The 18480-nt window shown below is 45.7% G+C and overlaps 1 protein-coding gene across 2 annotated transcripts in view; it reads left to right on the top strand.

Annotated features, from left to right (window-relative positions):
* The window catches only part of PASK (PAS domain containing serine/threonine kinase), a 181408-nt gene that overhangs the window by 20828 nt on the left and 142100 nt on the right, over window positions 1-18480 (top strand). For both annotated transcript variants that reach the window (XM_082251172.1, XM_082251171.1), the window contains exons 2-4: window positions 745-907; window positions 1759-1931; window positions 7531-7698. In XM_082251172.1, the coding sequence (XP_082107298.1) occupies window positions 760-907; window positions 1759-1931; window positions 7531-7698 (489 nt within the window). In that variant the 5' untranslated portion in view covers window positions 745-759. The remainder of the gene's footprint in view (window positions 1-744; window positions 908-1758; window positions 1932-7530; window positions 7699-18480) is intronic.

Genomic DNA, 18480 nt, shown 5'->3' with positions numbered 1-18480 from the left:
TCATCCCCCCCACTAAGCACAAATGCTAATGTTGTTTTTTTATTTTTTATTCCCACTTTCCACTGAGTCATTGTGGCTTGTGGAAGTAGACAATCTGCTCCCCTTAAAGTCTTAAAGCGGAGTTCCACCCTTGGAAAGTTTTTTTTTTTTAATAAAAATACCCACGGGACAGTAAGGGCTAGTGCATTCCACAATGGATAGCCTCTGAACTGTCCCAGATCGCACTTACCTTTTCGAAGAAATATTTACCTTGAAAATGTCTTGTCCAGCGCTGCCATCTCAGGTGTGGGCAGCTGAAGCCAGCGTGTCCTCTTCGTCCCAGAATGCCTTGCAGCGGCCCCGCTGTAAAAACGAGCGGGGCCGGTGCAGGTGCATTGATTCCTGGGAGCGATGACGCTCAGCTCCCAGGAATCAATGCAAGCAGGAAGTGACAACGCGGGCCGCGGCCGAAGAGAGAGGAACAGGATGTAAGGTGAGTATATTTTCTTCTAAAACAAGGTAAGTAAAGAAAAAAAAATATGTTTGATTATCCAATTGTTTTACGGGTGACAGAGAGGAAGAAGATGGCGATTGTATTTTACGGTGTAACTTCACTTTAAGCACCATAAACCTTGACCTTTGTTTAGAACATTTGAGGACCCTCCTAGTCTAGACTTTTTCATTGTTTTAGCAGAAACTGAATGTAGTGACAATTTGAATGTTCTGATGCTTTATATAATGTTTTTTTTTTTGTTTTTTTTCTAGGAAACCTTTTTAGCAATGCAAGCTTCAGTTGTACCACGTTCCCCTAGTTCTCCACTGCACAGTATTTCTCTGCTAAGTAAGTCTTTTCCCCAGCTTCCTAACCCACGAAGGAGAAGACATGGGGGAAGAACCAGGGACCCCTGGAATACAGCCAGCCTTACTGGTATAATGCCTCCACAATTTAGAAACACAAACGAAAAACAAATATATGCTTCTTTATGTAGCTGCTTTTTTAAAAGGATCATCCATGATTAAGGGCGATTTCACGCTGATGCAGTGTGGTTTTTCACTGATGCAGGTGCAGCGCAGTTTTCGTGCAGGTTGCCTGTGCTTTGCAATAGATTTCTATTAGATCAGGCAGGTTTCCAAAAATGCCTCATGTGCGAGTTTGCTGCGGATGCGCTGCGAATTCGGCCATACAAAGTGTATGGCTGAACTCGCATCCGCACAGGAGATCGCATGTAATGAAGGAGCAGTGCGCTCCGAATTACATGCGATCAGCGCATCCACACAAGTGTGAACCGGCAGTAACTCTGATAAAAGCTAATAAAAAAAACGCCCAAAACATTTGGCTATTCAGCATTTATCAGTGTTTTTGAGCCATAAGCTTTTGTGGGAGTATAGTTTTGCAAAAAAAAAGCTAAAAGACGCTACTGCAAAAAAGCTGAAAAACTTCTACAGCGACAGCTTTCTACTGGCGATTTGAGAACGTCCAGTGTGCATGAGGCCTAAAACATAGAGGAGGCACAAGCAGTAAAAAGGTTTTGTGGAGTTCTCGGAAATCCTTTTATCTTCCATTAGCTGTTTGTAATTAACCTCAAGAGTTCTTTCAGCAACTATGTAAAGTAATCAGAATGCATTACTCTTGGGATAAGAGCTGTGGTCTGTTTTCCTTTCTATTACATACAAATCAAACCAATATGTAATCTGCAAGTAAGGTTTTATTGTGTGTGTATATATGTGAGACTTGGTAAAGCCATGCATTTTTTTATTTAATATTTTTATTTTTCCTAGGTGACGATTGGAGTTCTTACAGTCTGTCTTCAGCTGCCAGTAACATCCTACTTCGCTCACCACTGGAAACTGCCAGTGGAATACCCACTCCAGATGATACCATACACTCATTGTCCTCATGTGAACGAAGCTCCAGCAGAGCTGTGCTGAATGTCAGCACCAAGACCACACAGGTACTCATCATGATTTCTGCCTGTACTTTATCTGGGGCTATCCAGACCTAAGGCCCTGTTCACACCTGAGCGTTTTTCAGCTCGTAAAACGCTAATCCCATTTCAATGGCCCCTGTTCGCATATGAGCATTTTGTCACTTGAAGCAAAACACCTGAAGCTTAAAAAAGTACATGAGTTTCTTTTTTGGCAGATTACAAGCATTTTTGTTGGATGTCAATGCCTGCCTCCAAACACCTGAAAAACGCCCCCAAAAAAAGCCTGAAAACGATACGCTCAGGTGTGAATGGAGCATAAAGGAGATCTGAACTAAGACTGCCTTCTGGAAATTCTGATAGAATATTCTAAATTAGCCTTTTACATTCCTTTTTTTTTCAGCAGATGACAATGTAAATAATTTTGGGGTCTCAGGGAACTCCTGCTATAAAGAATACAGACCGAGTGGTCATTACTAAAGTCGGTTAAAGGAATATCAGAGGCAGATTATTTTTTTATTTTTAAGAATATGTCATACTTACCTGCTCTGGGCAGTGATTTTGCACAGAGCAGCCATGATCCTCCTCTTCTCAGATCCCCTTACTGCACTTCTGGCCCCTCTCTCCTGTCTAGTGGACCCATAGCAAGCAGCTTGCTATGGTGGCACCCAAATAGGCTTGCTCCAGAGCTGTTGCTTTATGTCCATTCACATATGGAGATGGCTTGGCCCCGCCCCTGCTCTCCCCCCATGGGCTTTCTGGCTGATATTGACATTAGCGGAAGCCAAGGGCTCAGCCAATGAGGAAGAAGAGACCCAGGAGAGCTGCTGCTCTCATTCACATCGCTAGATCAAGATGGGGCTAAGGCAAGTATTTGGGGGGGGGGGGGGGTGGTCTGCTGAACACAGAAGGTTTTTTTAACTTCGTGCATAGAATGCGGAAACCCAAACCAACAAGTCTGACCATTAAAGCAATGTCTGTTACACCCGCCGTCACACATTTCCAGGGGTGCATGCTAAAGCAGCACTTTTTTAAAGAGGCAGGGTTTAGGTTTGGCTTGGTGCATTAGAGATAATTTCTCTTTCGTTGGGTTATACTGCACCCTACAGAAGTAGGACACTAGGCAGAAAAAAATTCTGGCTACTCCCATGGGCAGTCCCAGGGGGTATACTGCCTCTGTCTCCTATAGCCACTCAGTTTTTTTTCTTCCTAGTCAGGAGTAAGGACCTAGTTCCTTGCTGGGATCTTTGGTCCTGGCAACATTTTTTTAGATAGGAAATTTTTTCCTCCTTGATTTTTCCTGTGAGATCTACTATCAACTGCCGGACTGGACGACGGCTGGATAACTAGATCCAGTGGTCATCGCAGTCTGGCCAGCGCGTGCACCTCAGCTCCACGCAAGGTTGGCCGCGACATAGCCCCACTGGATGGGGGCTGGCCTGCCAGTTAAACGCCTTGCGAGGTCATATACAACTGGGTCTTGGCCCGAGTCGCAGCTTTCCTCTTGCCCGACAGCCACCCCCATTTCGATGGACAGGGGTTCTGTCTGGAGCTGTGCCTGGAACATGCCTGGTTCCTGGTATGGTGAGTAGCTGTCCCCCCTCTTCCCCTGGAGGGTTTTGAGGTGGACGTGGGCCCATCCTTGGGATGGTCGAACCCCCGGGTTCCCATCCTTCCCATAGGCTTTCCCCCCGCTGAGTCTCTTCTCCTGCCCCCTCCACATATGCTGTGTGGGTGGTCTGGCCACTTACGGGGGGCGAGGCGCTGACTGGCGATGGAGGCTGGGGGGGGTTCGCCGCTGGTAACTGGACGATCTACTGTGCGGGGGGGAAGTTGTACCTGGCGGGGGCTCCTGCCAGGGTCCCCTGGCCTGCCTGGATTTGTCCTTGAGGTCTGGTCTCCCAATCCTGGGTCCCTGTATGCCTCGTGGTGCTGCCATTTTGTTGTAGCCTGTGTGTTCTATACACGGTGGCCATGTTTGTGTAGTCCGGCGGCCCTTTTGCCGTGGTTTGCCATTGAAAATAGCGGCGGCTATGACAGTGGAGCCCTGTGGGGGGCGATTTCACCATTGGGAGCCCCTCCTCATCCCCTGGTGCTGACTCCTGGATCATTTTACTTCCTGATCGCCACACGCATAGTGCAGATTATACTGGTGGCTGCAGATGCTTGTCTCTGCGGGTGGTGAGTCTGGTGGGGTCCTCTCCCTCTCAGCTGAAGATCGCTTGGTGTTTTGTGCCTGGTGACCGGGTGGTGCTGCCAGCGCGGTGGAGGTTGTACCTTAGCAGTGTTTTACACTTGTTTGTGGTGTCCCCCTGGTGACTCATGCAGTCTTTGGAGCACATTTCCCCACCTGATCCCCTCTCTGAGGCTGCAGGGCACTCTGGGTCCCAACCATCCATCCACTGATGGCAGTCCTGGCTTGCAGGCGACAGGTTGGCAAAAAGCGCCCTGAATCTGATTCGGCCGCTGCGGACGTGGGTCACCCTGCTGGGTCTACAACCAAGCGCCTGGAATCCTCTGATAGTGAAGATGATTCCTCCATGCCTGCGACTGCGCACGAAAAGGCGCTGATGGATGCACTGATTTTTTTCTGTGCGTGAGACCCTGAAGATGGAGGACGCAGGTGAAGCTGCGACAGAGGCACAGGTTCCCTTTGGCACCCGCAAGCCATCCAGAGCGGCAAAGGAGTTTTTCTTTCCCTGCCTATTTTGACAGAATTGTCGCTAAAGAGTGGGGATGATCAAAGCGTCTCTGTGGGGTCCCTAAGCACTTTACTAGGCGTTACCCCTATGAGGAGTCCCTTCTTAGGCAGTGGACTGTGCCGCCAGTGGTAATCTGTTTCCAGATTAAGCAAGGCAACCATGATTCCGGTTGAAGAGTCCTCGATCTTTAATCCACTTCTGGACCGAAAGATTTTACCCCTTAACGACACGGGCCATTTTTTACAATTTGGCACTGTGTGATTTTAACTGGTAATTGTGCAGTCATGCAATGCTGTACCCAAACAAAAATGTCCTTTTTTTTCCCCCCAGAAATAGAACTTTCTTTTGGTTTTATTTGAATCCTCTGCGTTTTTTATTTTTTTTTTTGCGATATAAACGGAAAAAGACCAAAAATTTTGTTGAAAAATTACATTTTCTACTTTTTCTTATAAAAAATATCCAATAAACTAAATTTTTGTCATACATTTAGGCCAAAATGTATTTAGCTACATGTCTTTGATAAAAAAATCTCAATAAGCATATATTTATTGGTTTGCGCAAAAGTTATAGCCTCTACAAACTGTGGTGTATATACTGGAATTTACGCAGCTTTTACTTTCTGACTGCCTATCTCATTTATTAAAGTGCCAAAATGGCAGGGCAAGTACAACCCCCCCCCCCCCCAAATTACCCCTTTTTGGAAAGTAGACACCTCAAGGAATTTCCTGAGAGACATGTTGAGCCAATTAAATATTAAATTTTTTGAGATTGCTCACGCATGCCATGGGTATATGTGGAATTACATCCCAAAATACATTCTGCTCCTTCTAAGTATGGGGACAACCCATGTGAGACTTTTTGGCAGTCTAGTCGCGTACAGGTCCCCGAAAAGCAATCACTGCCTTCAGGCTTTCTAAGGGCGTAAATTGTTGATTTCACTCCTCACTACCTATCAGTTTCGGAGGCCATGAAATGCCAAGACTGCACAACCCCCCCCCCCCCAAATGACCCTTTTTTGGAAAGTAGACACCCTAAGCTATTTGCTGAGAGGCATTTTGAGTATTTTGCAGATCTCACTTTTTGCCACAAATTTTTGAAAATAGAAAAAAAATAAATACATTTCCATTTCTTCTTTATTTTCCAAAACAAATAAGAGCTGTAAAACACTCACCATGCATCTTAGAAAATACCTTGGAGTGTCTACTGTCTGAAAAGGGGAAATTTGGGGGGGGGGGGGGGTTCATGCTATCTTGGCATTTCATGGCCCCTGAAACTGTGATCGGTAGTGAGGAGTGAAATCAACAATTTACGCCCTTAGAAAGCCTGAAGGCAGTGATTGGTTTTTGATGTCCTGTACTCGGCTAGACTGCCAAAAAATCTCAAACATGTGGTATCCCCGTACTCCGAAGAAGCAGCAGAATGTATTTTGGGGTGTCATTTCACATATAGCCATGGTATGTTTGAGCAATATATCATTTAAGTGACAACTTTGTGTAAAAAAATAAATACATTTTGTAATTTTCCTAAAACTTGTGGCAAAATATAAAATATTCCATGAACTCCAACATGCCACTCAGCAAATAGCTTGGAGTGTCTGCTTTCCAAAATGGGGTTATTTTGGGGGTGGGGATTTGTGCTATCTTGACATTTCAGAGCCTTCGAAACTTAATAGGTAGTGAGGAAGTAAAATAAGCAATTATGTCCCTAGAAAACCTGAAGGCGGTGATTTGGTTTTCCGGTTCCCTTACACAGCTAGACTCTCAAAAAAGTCTCACATGTGGTATCCCTGTACTCAGGAGAAGCATCAGAATGTATTTTGGGGTGTCATTCCACATATACCCATGGCATGTGTGAGCAATACCTCATTTAGTGACAACTTTGTTTAAAAAACAAAACCGTGTAATTTTCCTGAAATTTGTGGCAAAATATACAATTTTCCATGGACTCCATGTCTCTCAGCAAATAGCTTGGGGTGTCTACTTTCCAAAAAGGGGTCATTTGGGGGGTGTTTGAACTGTCCTGGAATTTTATGCCCAATATTAGAAGCTTATGCCACACATCACCCACTCTTCTAACCACTTGAAGACCAAGCCTTTTCTGACACTTGTTTACATAAAAAAAATATTTTTTTCTTACTAGAAAATTAGTTTGAACCCCCAAACATGATATATTTTTTTTAAAGCAGAGGCCCTACAGAACAAAATGGTTGGTGTTGCAATTTTTTTTGTCACACGGTATTTGAGCAGAGATTTTCCAAACGCAATTTTTTTGGGGAAAAAAACACTTTTTTTAATTTAATGCACAAATACACTATATATTGCCCAATTGTTTGGTAAAATATAAAAGATTATCTTATGCCAAGTACATAGATACCAAACATAACATGCTTTAAAATTGCGCACGCCCGTGCAGCGGCAACAAACTACGTACATTTTTAAAAGCCTTTACAGGTTACCACTTTAGATTTACAGAGGAGGTCCACTGCAAGGTTTACAGTATATACTCGAGTATAAGCCGACCCGAAAATTTAAGCAGAGGTACCTAATTTTACCACAAAAAACTGGGAAAACGTATTGACTCGAGTATAAGCCTAGGGTGGGAAATGCAGCAGCTACTGGACCACCACAAGACCCAAAACGGGCTGCGGGCATGGTGCAGGAGCTGCGGACATGGTACAGGAGATGCAGGGCTGTGGGCATGGTACAGGCATGATACAGGAGATGGTTCAGGCATGGTATAGCAGATGGTACAGGCATGGCACAGGAGATGGTTCAGGCATGGCCTGAGGTGAATAATTCACTGGTTGTCAACTTTAAATGGCAAGGCTACTTTGTTAGTGTCATTTAAAGAACAACCTTTGTAGAGGAATAATATTGTTTTCAGACTGCCATGTGTGTAACATAATACTCTTATTATTTTTCTAGATTTTAATGGCCAATGATAAAGCCTGCAGGCTGTTTGGATATAGCAGTCTTGAGTTAATTGGAATGGGTCTTTCCAGTCTGATTCCTGCATCCAGCCACAGGATCGCAGAGGTTTTAGAGAAGGAGCTTACAGAACCTGAAGGCATTTCACGGGTACCTGGAGAAGTGGTAAGTGTTTCCTCATTATTAAAGTCTTTATAGGAAATGGACCATAACAGAATGAATTTTGGAGATAAATTGTGATTTTTCTTTAATATAAATAATTTAAAGTTTGTCAAATTTGGAGCGTCTTGTTCTCATTTATTAGTAGATTGCCATTATTAAAAAAGAGGTGATAGACCAACTGACATCAGTAGAATCATCACCTTTCATGGAAACTGTAATGTCATTTTAAATGCCGAGTTCACCTTTAACTAAAAAATAATACATTTGCTTTTACACAGGATCATGCAAAGTATTCCACGTAGCAAATCAGTAAATCGCAGATGCAATGTCAGGCTCTTGCACACTCTCCATCCAGGTTTCTGTCCATGCCTTTGTCGGAGTTTGTTAGAAAGCTGAAGGAAGATTTAGGCCCTTTCACACTTGTGCGACTTGTCCTGCGATTTGGGACTGCAAAGTTGCGTGACAAGTCGTACTCCATGATTTCCAATGTCATGTCTGTATGACTTCAAGTCGCAACGACTTCAAAGTAGTCCCTGCACTACTTTGGGCCGATTTAAATGCGTTTTGAGGTCCATAGACATAGGCATTGCTTCAAGTTCAGTCAAAATCGCTGTAAAATCACGCGAATATTTGGCTGCACGAGTGTGAAAGGGGCCTTAATGGACTATGACTGCGCTGAGGAGCACACGTGTAGAATTACAAGCCATTGCCACAGTGGCAGACAGGACTTGCAGTTTATTCATTCACAGATCTCCGAATGACGCGTCTGTGCAGGCGATTTAAGGTTTGACTGCGGCTTGAGGGGGTGGAACCCCTGTCACATGGATGGGGGGGGGGGGGTTGAGGCGGGCTGCTGGAACGTGGTAAATGTTACACCCTAATACAGATGTAACATACCATGTCAAAAGGTAGTTCTATACTTTAGGTAAGTACAGTCTGTGTCAGCGCTTACACAGAGTCAATTACATTCTACTCTTCCTCATGTGACAGAGTTACAGCCTGGTCACTGGCTGCTCAGGCTTAGGCTCTGTATCCTGTGAGAAGGTCAGATTCTTCCCCATTCAAAAAGTACAGGGTAGTTCTGATGGCTCTAACACGTGAATAGAGGGGTGGGTAAGTGTGGTAAAGATCAATATCAGTAGGAGGCTTTGTATAGAGAACTGGGGCAGGGGGGCAATTGCCCCTGGGCCGCTCTGATGCCCTGTAAAAAGGCTGCACTGTTCCCCCCCCCCCAGCACGGATGGTGTAAACTATGTCTGAGCAGCCAGTGAGTAGAGAGTACCTGGAGCGGAGCTTCAGCCTGGAACGAGGGTCAGGAGGAGGACAGGAAGAGGGAAAGCGGGAGCGGGCCAAGTCGCTACACCATGGACCTCTGGTTTGTACTTGCCCCCTGGGCTGAAAATTCCCAGTCTGCCCCTGATAGAGAATCTGTCTCTTTGCCCTCTATGGGTAAGGTTCTTTATAAGGAAGGTTTTACCAGATCCATATACTTAAAGCGGTTGTAAACCCACAGATCAAAAAAAAAAAAAAAACCTGCAAGACAAAGGCATAATGGGCTAGTATGCATCGCATACTAGCTCATTATGTATTACTTACCTTAGAACGAAGCCCCGACACGGACCCCCGGACATCGCTGCGGGCGCCGCCATGATCCCTCGCCGTCTCTTCCGGGTTCGGCGGCTCCGGCGCGGTGATTGGCTGGAAGAGACGGCTCCGGCGCGATGATTGGCCGGAGCCGTGATGACGTCACTCCCGCGCATGCGCGCGGGAGTGATTTTCCGGCAAGCTCCCGGCAAATAGATTGAAGGTCCCCCCGGACCTTCAGAGCGCATGCGCCGCTCGCGCGAGCGGCTGCATGCACTGTAAATATCTCCTAAACCATGCCGGTTTAGGAGATATTATTTGTACCTACAGGTAAGCCTTATTATAGGCTTACCTGTAGGTAAAAGTGTAAAAAAGCGGGATACTACCGCTTTAAGGCCTGTATATCTGCAGTGACTTGGCTCTCCTCCAAGACAAACAATACAAATTGATATTTGGAAAGGATGATCCAAATCATGAAGCCTAGGCCGCAAATACATTTCAATCTCTTTTTATATATTTTATAGTAAGTACCCAGTGGATGGAATGTGTGGTTTTAAAGAAGAGAATCTGGTGTTTACTATTCAGAAATGTAACTGATAAATAAGGCTGCTTTAGGAAATCTGTGCTTGAATCCCTAGAGACCCACAATCTTCATACGCAGTGTTTTGAAGTGCAAATCATGCAGGCCTTGCCTTGGGATTCATAGAACTTCTGTTCATTGGAAGTGTTAGATCTCTACATACAGGCTTTTATTGTTCTTGATGAGGATAAAATGTAAAGACATTTGATTGAGATGGGAACATATTCTTACAAAATGCCCAAGGAAGATTAGGTCTCCATAGGGAATGAAAAAGCAGCCAACTAAAAATCACATTTTCTGCTAACATTTGAAGATTTGTCCAGATGTAAACTCAGGCTGCGACTCAGTTTAACCAATCATATACAGTGTACCTTCAGGTTACCTCATTCTCAGAAAAAAACACTTGAAACCTTTTTAGTAATTGTCCTGTTCAGCACATCAAGTACTGTATATGTCACTTTAAATTATGTGAGCTATATATATATATATATATAAATAAAATAAAGGCTGCTTACAGTGTCCCTGGTATGAATTGGGTATTGGCTTATGTATGAAACCTTTGTATCCACTACTGTTTAGGATAAGAGATTTATTATTCCAATACAGGATTTGAATAGCATCTGCAGGTTGTGCAGCACTTTACAAATTAAACATTTAGGGAGACAATACAGATACAATACAATTCTATGTAGAGGGATAAGGGGCAGCCCTTCTCATCAGAGCTTACAATCAAAATGGAAAATGCAAGGTGAAGTATAGCGTTTGTTATAGTGGCTCATGAACAATGTCTTCTCAACAAGATTTACATTCATATGGCTACTATGAAGTTCCTTGAAAATCACTCCCGTATAAATTTTGCATGGAAAATTAAGCTGCAGTTAAAGGAGTTGTAAAGGCAGAAGGTTTTTTTCTCCTAATGCAGTCTATGAATTAAGATAAAAAGCCTTCTGTGTGTAGCAGCCTCCTCAGCACCCCCTAATACTTACCTGTGCCCCATCTCTGTCCAGTGATGTCCACGAGTCCCTCAGCCGCCTGGGACTCTCCCTCCTGATTGGCTGAGACACAGCTGCGGTGCCATTAGCTCTGTGGCTTTCAATCAAAGTCAGTTAGCCAATAAGGGGAGAGAGAGGGGCGGGGCTGAAAGGCAGCTCCCTGTCTGAATGGACACACGGAGCTGCAGCTTTGGTTCGGGTGCCCCCATAGCAAGCTGCTTGCTGTGGGGGCAGTCTATAGGAGAGAGGGGCCAGGAGCAGCAACGAGGGACCCAAGAAAAGGAGGGTCCAGGCTGCCCTGTGCAAAACCAACTGCACAGAGAAGGTAAGTATAATGTGTTTATGCACTTATTTGTTTAAAACGACACTTTACAATCACTTTAATACATAAATATATACCTCTTAGTCCACCTTAACACTAAAATCCCTGCATCTGCAGATAGCCACGATCTAACACTAACCTATCTAGTCTTGTAAAGCAGAAAAAATCTCTATACATAACTTTTTTGAAGCTGCTCCGATCTTCAGCAGGAGAAGCACTGCAGAGGACACCGCCTACAACGGCTGTGAAATGAAGGGGAAGTGACATCACCCATAGACTTACTATGGGGCTTCTGCTGTCGGCTGTGTCCTCTGCTCCCACCTACACAGCGAAGCTGCAGATGACAGCTCAGCGTGGGATTGGATCGGATCGGCTTCACAAAGAGTATGTATAGGAAGTTCTTTTTTACAGGGTTAGATAGGTTAGTGTTAGGTCGTTGATGTCTGTAGATGCAGGAATTTTGCACAAAAGTCTAATGAACAATCTCTGATGTAGGTGGCTAACCATCTTTCTAGGATACTGGTGAGGGAAAAAAGGAACATTTCATAAAGATGAAGTCCCAGTACAGAAACTAGGGACCAGCCATCCTGAGTAGTGTTGAGCGAACACGGACTGTATTATTCGTGTTCGTACCGAATAATTGGATTTTTTGTACCCGAACACGGACACGGACACTTTACTGTATGTTCGGGTAAAAATCCGTGTTCGGTCGTTTTATTTCCGGGTTTTGCATGCTTTGGCGCTCTTTTCATGGCGGGCTTTCAACAGCCAATCAACAATCGTTTAACTGGTGTGCCTTAAGCCATCCCAGCCATGCCTGCAAATGTCTCAGTAGCTGTGATTGGCCGTCTGAAGCATGTGACCAAGTCTTTATAAGTTCGAGGCAGCCGCAGCGGCGTCATTATGCTGCTTAGATTCAGGGACAGAGCACACATCAACGTGCTGGCTGCTGATTAGGGAAAGATAGGCAGGAAAAAACCATTTGTGTCCGGATAGAATTGAGGGACAGGTCGGAGTGTTTAGGCAGGGCGAGTTGTAGGCATTTTAGGGATAGAGTCTGCTGAATTATATAGGGTCAGTGTCTTCTACAAACTACAATCGATATTGCTGTGTGGGGGGTGGGGTGAATCTGCACTCAATCCTGATCTACGATCTCTTCTCAATCCTGTTAGGGACAGAGTCTTCTGAATTTTAGGGAAACTGTGTTCTACAAACTACAATCGATATTGCTGTGTGGGGGGTGGGGTGAATCTGCACTCAATCCTGATCTACGATCTCTTCTCAATCCTGTTAGGGACAGAGTCTGCTGAATTTTAGGGAAACTGTGTTCTACAAACTACAATCGATATTGCTGTGTGGGGGGTGGGGTGAATCTGCACTCAATCCTGATCTACGATCTCTTCTCAATCCTGTTAGGGACAGAGTCTGCTGAATTTTAGGGAAACTGTGTTCTACAAACTACAATCGATATTGCTGTGTGGTGTGGGATTGGAGATAGGCAGGTGTCAGTGATCCACATCCATTTTTCTGTGTGTGAGCTGCAGTGAACACAATCTTTTTGGGCTGCAGTGAACACAATCTTTTTGGGCTGCAGTGAACACAATCTTTTTGGGCTGCAGTGAACACAATCTTTTTGGGCTGCAGTGAACACAATCTTTTTGGGCTGCAGTGAACACAATCTTTTTGGGGTGCAGTGAACAAAATCTTTTTGGGGTGCAGTGAACACAATCCTTTTTGGTGTGCAGTGAACACAATCTTTGTGGGGTGCAGTGAACAAAATCCTTTGTGGGGTGCAGTGAACACAATCTTTTTGGGGTGCAGTGAACAAAATCCTTTTTGGGGTGCAGTGAACAACATCCTTTTTGGGGTGCAGTGAACACAATCTTTTTGGGGTGCAGTGAACAAAATCCTTTGTGGGGTGCAGTGAACACAATCTTTTTGGGGTGCAGTGAACACAATCTTTTTGGGGTGGAGTGAACAACATCCTTTTTGGGGTGCAGTGAACAAAATCCTTTTTGGGGTGCAGTGAACAAAATCATTTTTGGGGTGCAGTGAACACAATCTTTTTGGGGTGCAGTGAACACAATCTTTGTGGGGTGCAGTGAACACAATCTTTTTGGGGTGGAGTGAACAACATCCTTTTTGGGGTGCAGTGAACAAAATCCTTTTTGGGGTGCAGTGAACAACATCCTTTTTGGGGTGCAGTGAACACAATCTTTTTGGGGTGCAGTGAACACAATCTTTGTGGGGTACAGTGAACAGAATCTTTGTGGGGTGCAGTGAACACAATCTTTGGGGGGTACAGTGAACACAATCTTTGTGAGGTGCAGTGAACACAATCTTTGTGGGGTGCAGTGAACACAATCATTGTGGGGTGCAGTGAACTCAATCTTTGTGGGGTACAGTGAACACAATCTCATACTGAAGGTTTGAGGGTGCTGCCTGTTCCATACTCCCCCTACTCCTCATCTAGCCTTTTAGGGGTACAAACAATAGTAATTGGGGCCTAGTGTGGTTGTGTACGTGTGATATACATACACTTTTTTGGGATCATATTTTCTATTCCGCTATTTAATCAAAAACCTCTGGGGATCAGTTAAATTGGGGGATAGTCTGTGTTGGTACGTGTGAGAGAGATCCACCTTTCCAAGTTGTTGGGGTTCATCTCATACTTCTGAAGGTTTGAGGGTGCTGCCTGTTCCATACTCCCCCTACTCCTAGCCTTTTAGGGGTACAAACAATAGTAATTGGGGCCTAGTGTGGTTGTGTACGTGTGATATACATACACTTTTTTGGGATCATATTTTCTATTCCGCTATTTAATCAAAAACCTCTGGGGATCAGTTAAATTGGGGGATAGTCTGTGTTGGTACGTGTGAGAGAGATCCACCTTTCCAAGTTGTTGGGGTTCATCTCATACTTCTGAAGGTTTGAGGGTGCTGCCTGTTCCATACTCCCCCTACTCCTAGCCTTTTAGGGGTACAAACAATAGTAATTGGGGCCTAGTGTGGTTGTGTACGTGTGATATACATACACTTTTTTGGGATCATATTTTCTATTCCGCTATTTAATCAAAAACCTCTGGGGATCAGTTAAATTGGGGGATAGTCTGTGTTGGTACGTGTGAGAGAGATCCACCTTTCCAAGTTGTTGGGGTTCATCTCATACTTCTGAAGGTTTGAGGGTGCTGCCTGTTCCATACTCCCCCTACTCCTAGCCTTTTAGGGGTACAAACAATAGTAATTGGGGCCTAGTGTGGTTGTGTACGTGTGATATACATACACTTTTTTGGGATCATATTTTCTATTCCGCTATTTAATCAAAAACCTCTGGGGATCAGTTAAATTGGGGGATAGTCTGTGTTGGTACGTGTGAGAGAGATCCACCTTTCCAAGTTGTTGGGGTTCATCTCATACTTCTGAAGGTTTGAGGGTGCTGCCTGTTCCATACTCCCCCTACTCCTAGCCTTTTAGGGGTACAAACAATAGTAATTGGGGCCTAGTGTGGTTGTGTACGTGTGATATACATACACTTTTTTGGGATCATATTTTCTATTCCGCTATTTAATCAAAAACCTCTGGGGATCAGTTAAATTGGGGGATAGTCTGTGTTGGTACGTGTGAGAGAGATCCACCTTTCCAAGTTGTTGGGGTTCATCTCATACTTCTGAAGGTTTGAGGGTGCTGCCTGTTCCATACTCCCCCTACTCCTAGCCTTTTAGGGGTACAAACAATAGTAATTGGGGCCTAGTGTGGTTGTGTACGTGTGATATACATACACTTTTTTGGGATCATATTTTCTATTCCGCTATTTAATCAAAAACCTCTGGGGATCAGTTAAATTGGGGGATAGTCTGTGTTGGTACGTGTGAGAGAGATCCACCTTTCCAAGTTGTTGGGGTTCATCTCATACTTCTGAAGGTTTGAGGGTGCTGCCTGTTCCATACTCCCCCCTACTCCTAGCCTTTTAGGGGTACAAACAATAGTAATTGGGGCCTAGTGTGGTTGTGTACGTGTGATATACATACACTTTTTTGGGATCATATTTTCTATTCCGCTATTTAATCAAAAACCTCTGGGGATCAGTTAAATTGGGGGATAGTCTGTGTTGGTACGTGTGAGAGAGATCCACCTTTCCAAGTTGTTGGGGTTCATCTCATACTTCTGAAGGTTTGAGGGTGCTGCCTGTTCCATACTCCCCCCTACTCCTAGCCTTTTAGGGGTACAAACAATAGTAATTGGGGCCTAGTGTGGTTGTGTACGTGTGATATACATACACTTTTTTGGGATCATATTTTCTATTCCGCTATTTAATCAAAAACCTCTGGGGATCAGTTAAATTGGGGGATAGTCTGTGTTGGTACGTGTGAGAGAGATCCACCTTTCCAAGTTGTTGGGGTTCATCTCATACTTCTGAAGGTTTGAGGGTGCTGCCTGTTCCATACTCCCCCTACTCCTAGCCTTTTAGGGGTACAAACAATAGTAATTGGGGCCTAGTGTGGTTGTGTACGTGTGATATACATACACTTTTTTGGGATCATATTTTCTATTCCGCTATTTAATCAAAAACCTCTGGGGATCAGTTAAATTGGGGGATAGTCTGTGTTGGTACGTGTGAGAGAGATCCACCTTTCCAAGTTGTTGGGGTTCATCTCATACTTCTGAAGGTTTGAGGGTGCTGCCTGTTCCATACTCCCCCCTACTCCTAGCCTTTTAGGGGTACAAACAATAGTAATTGGGGCCTAGTGTGGTTGTGTACGTGTGATATACATACACTTTTTTGGGATCATATTTTCTATTCCGCTATTTAATCAAAAACCTCTGGGGATCAGTTAAATTGGGGGATAGTCTGTGTTGGTACGTGTGAGAGAGATCCACCTTTCCAAGTTGTTGGGGTTCATCTCATACTTCTGAAGGTTTGAGGGTGCTGCCTGTTCCATACTCCCCCTACTCCTAGCCTTTTAGGGGTACAAACAATAGTAATTGGGGCCTAGTGTGGTTGTGTACGTGTGATATACATACACTTTTTTTGGATCATATTTTCTATTCCGCTATTCAATAAAAACCTTTCTAGGGCAAGATCTTAAATTACAGAAATATGAGGAGACCGTCAAATAAGGGCCGTGGCCTGGGTCGTGGTGCTGCTGGTAGAGCTCCTGTTGCAAGGAGAGGACATGGTCGATCTGTGCCAGCTACACGCACAAGTGAAACACCTTCCTCAAGTGTGAGTAGGCGACAGAACCTGCATCAGTATTTGGTAGGGCATCAAACGCCCCTAGAAGTGATGAGGCCAGAACAAGTTGAGGCGATAGTAGATTGGTTTGCTGCTGACAGTGCCTCCAGTTCCTTCACATTGTCTCCCACCCAGTCTACTGCAGAAAGGTCAGAGTTGGCACCTGCAGCCAATGTCCAACCGTCTTTCACCTCACCCCCTTGCAAATCAGGCCAGCAGTCTGAGCCCCAAGCCATACAGCAGTCTCTTATTCTTTTTGAGGACTCTGTCAGCAGGGTTTCCCAGGGCCATCCACCTAGCCCTGCCCCAGAAGTGGAAGAGATTGAGTGCAGCGATGCCCAACCACTTATTCCTCAAGATGAGTACATGCAAGGATCATCGCAGCACGTCTCCGATGATGACGAAACGCAGGTGCCAACTGCTGCGGCGTTCAGCATTGTGGAGACCGACAAGGAGGGCAGGGGTGAAGACTGGGTGGAAGATGATGTGGAGGACGATGAGGTCCTCGACCCCACATGGAATGAACGTCATGCAGGTGAACTGAGTAGTTTGGAGGAAGAGGCGGTGGTCGCACAGAGCCACCAGCACAGCAGAAGAGGGAGCAGGGTGCAGAAGCGGAGCGGCCGTGCCCTAGACACTACGCCCGCTACTGCCCAACGCAGCAAGGGAACGAGCGCACCAAAGTCAGCTCAAAGGAGTTCTCTAGCGTGGAAGTTCTTTAGAAAATGTGCTGATGACAGGACACGAGTGGTTTGCACCCTGTGCAATCAGAGCTTGAAGCGAGGCATGAACCTTCTCAACCTGAGCACAACCTGCATGATCAGGCATCTAAGTGCAAAGCACGAGCTGCAGTGGAGTACACACCTTCAAAACCAAGAAACGTCTCTGGCTCATCCTGCTTCCTCTTCTGCTGCAGTCTCGGCCGCTCCAGCCACATCTGTAGTGATACCGGCACCTGCCACCCCGCAAACAGACGATCTGTCAGCAACACCACCACCTGGGTCACCAACAACCATCTCCACAATGTCCCGTGGAAGCGTTCAGCTTTCCATCTCCCAAACACTTGAGAGGAAGAGGAAGTACCCCCCTACCCACCCGCGATCCCTGGCCCTGAATGCCAGCATTTCAAAATTATTGGCCTTTGAAATGCTGTCATTCCGTCTGGTGGAGACGCACAGTTTTAAAAACCTTATGTCGGTGGCTGTCCCACAGTACGTCGTGCCCAGCCGCCACTACTTTTCCAGGCAAGCCATCCCTTCCCTGCACAACCAAGTGGGGGAAAAAATCAGGTGTGCACTGCGCAACGCCATCTGTGCCAAGGTCCACCTAACTACGGATACGTGGACCAGTAAGCACGGTCAGGGGCGTTATATCTCCCTAACGGCACACTGGGTAAATGCAGTGGCGGATGGGCCTGAGGCGGATAGCAATTTGGCGCATGTCCTTCCACCACCGAGGATTGCAGGGCGCTTCAGTTTGCCTCCTGTTCCTAACTCCTCCTACTCCGCTTCCTCATCCTCTACCGCCTCCTCATCCGGACAGCGTAACACCTTCACCACCAACTTCAGCACGGCCAGGGGTAAACGACAGCAGGCAGTTTTACAACTTGCCTGTTTGGGGGACAAACCACACACCGCGCAGGAGTTGTGGAGGAGCATGGAACAGCAGACAAATGAGTGGTTGCTGCCAGCGAGCCTCAAGCCCGGCCTGGTGGTGTGCGATAACGGGCGAAATCTCATAGCAGCTCTGGGCCTAGCCGGTTTGACGCACATCCCTTGCCTGGCGCATGTGCTGAATTTGGTGGTGCAGAGGTTCCTTAAAAACTACCCCGATATGTCAGAGCTGCTGCAGAAAGTGCGGGCCGTTTGTGCGCACTTTCGGCGTTCTCACCCTGCTGCTGCTCGCCTGGCAGCGCTGCAGCGTAACTTCGGCCTTCCCGCTCACCGCCTCATATGTGACGTGCCCACAAGGTGGAACTCCACCTTGCACATGCTGGAAAGACTGTGCGAGCAGCAGCAGGCCATAGTGGAGTTTCAGCTGCAGCACGCACGCGTGAGTCGCTCTGCGGAACAGCA

The sequence above is a fragment of the Pelophylax lessonae genome, assembly GCF_965119305.1.
Source record: "Pelophylax lessonae genome assembly, chromosome: 3".
Taxonomy (NCBI): Eukaryota; Metazoa; Chordata; class Amphibia; order Anura; family Ranidae; genus Pelophylax; species Pelophylax lessonae.
The sequence above is the reverse complement of the archived record's forward strand: the minus strand, read 5'-3'. Positions and strand labels throughout refer to the sequence as shown.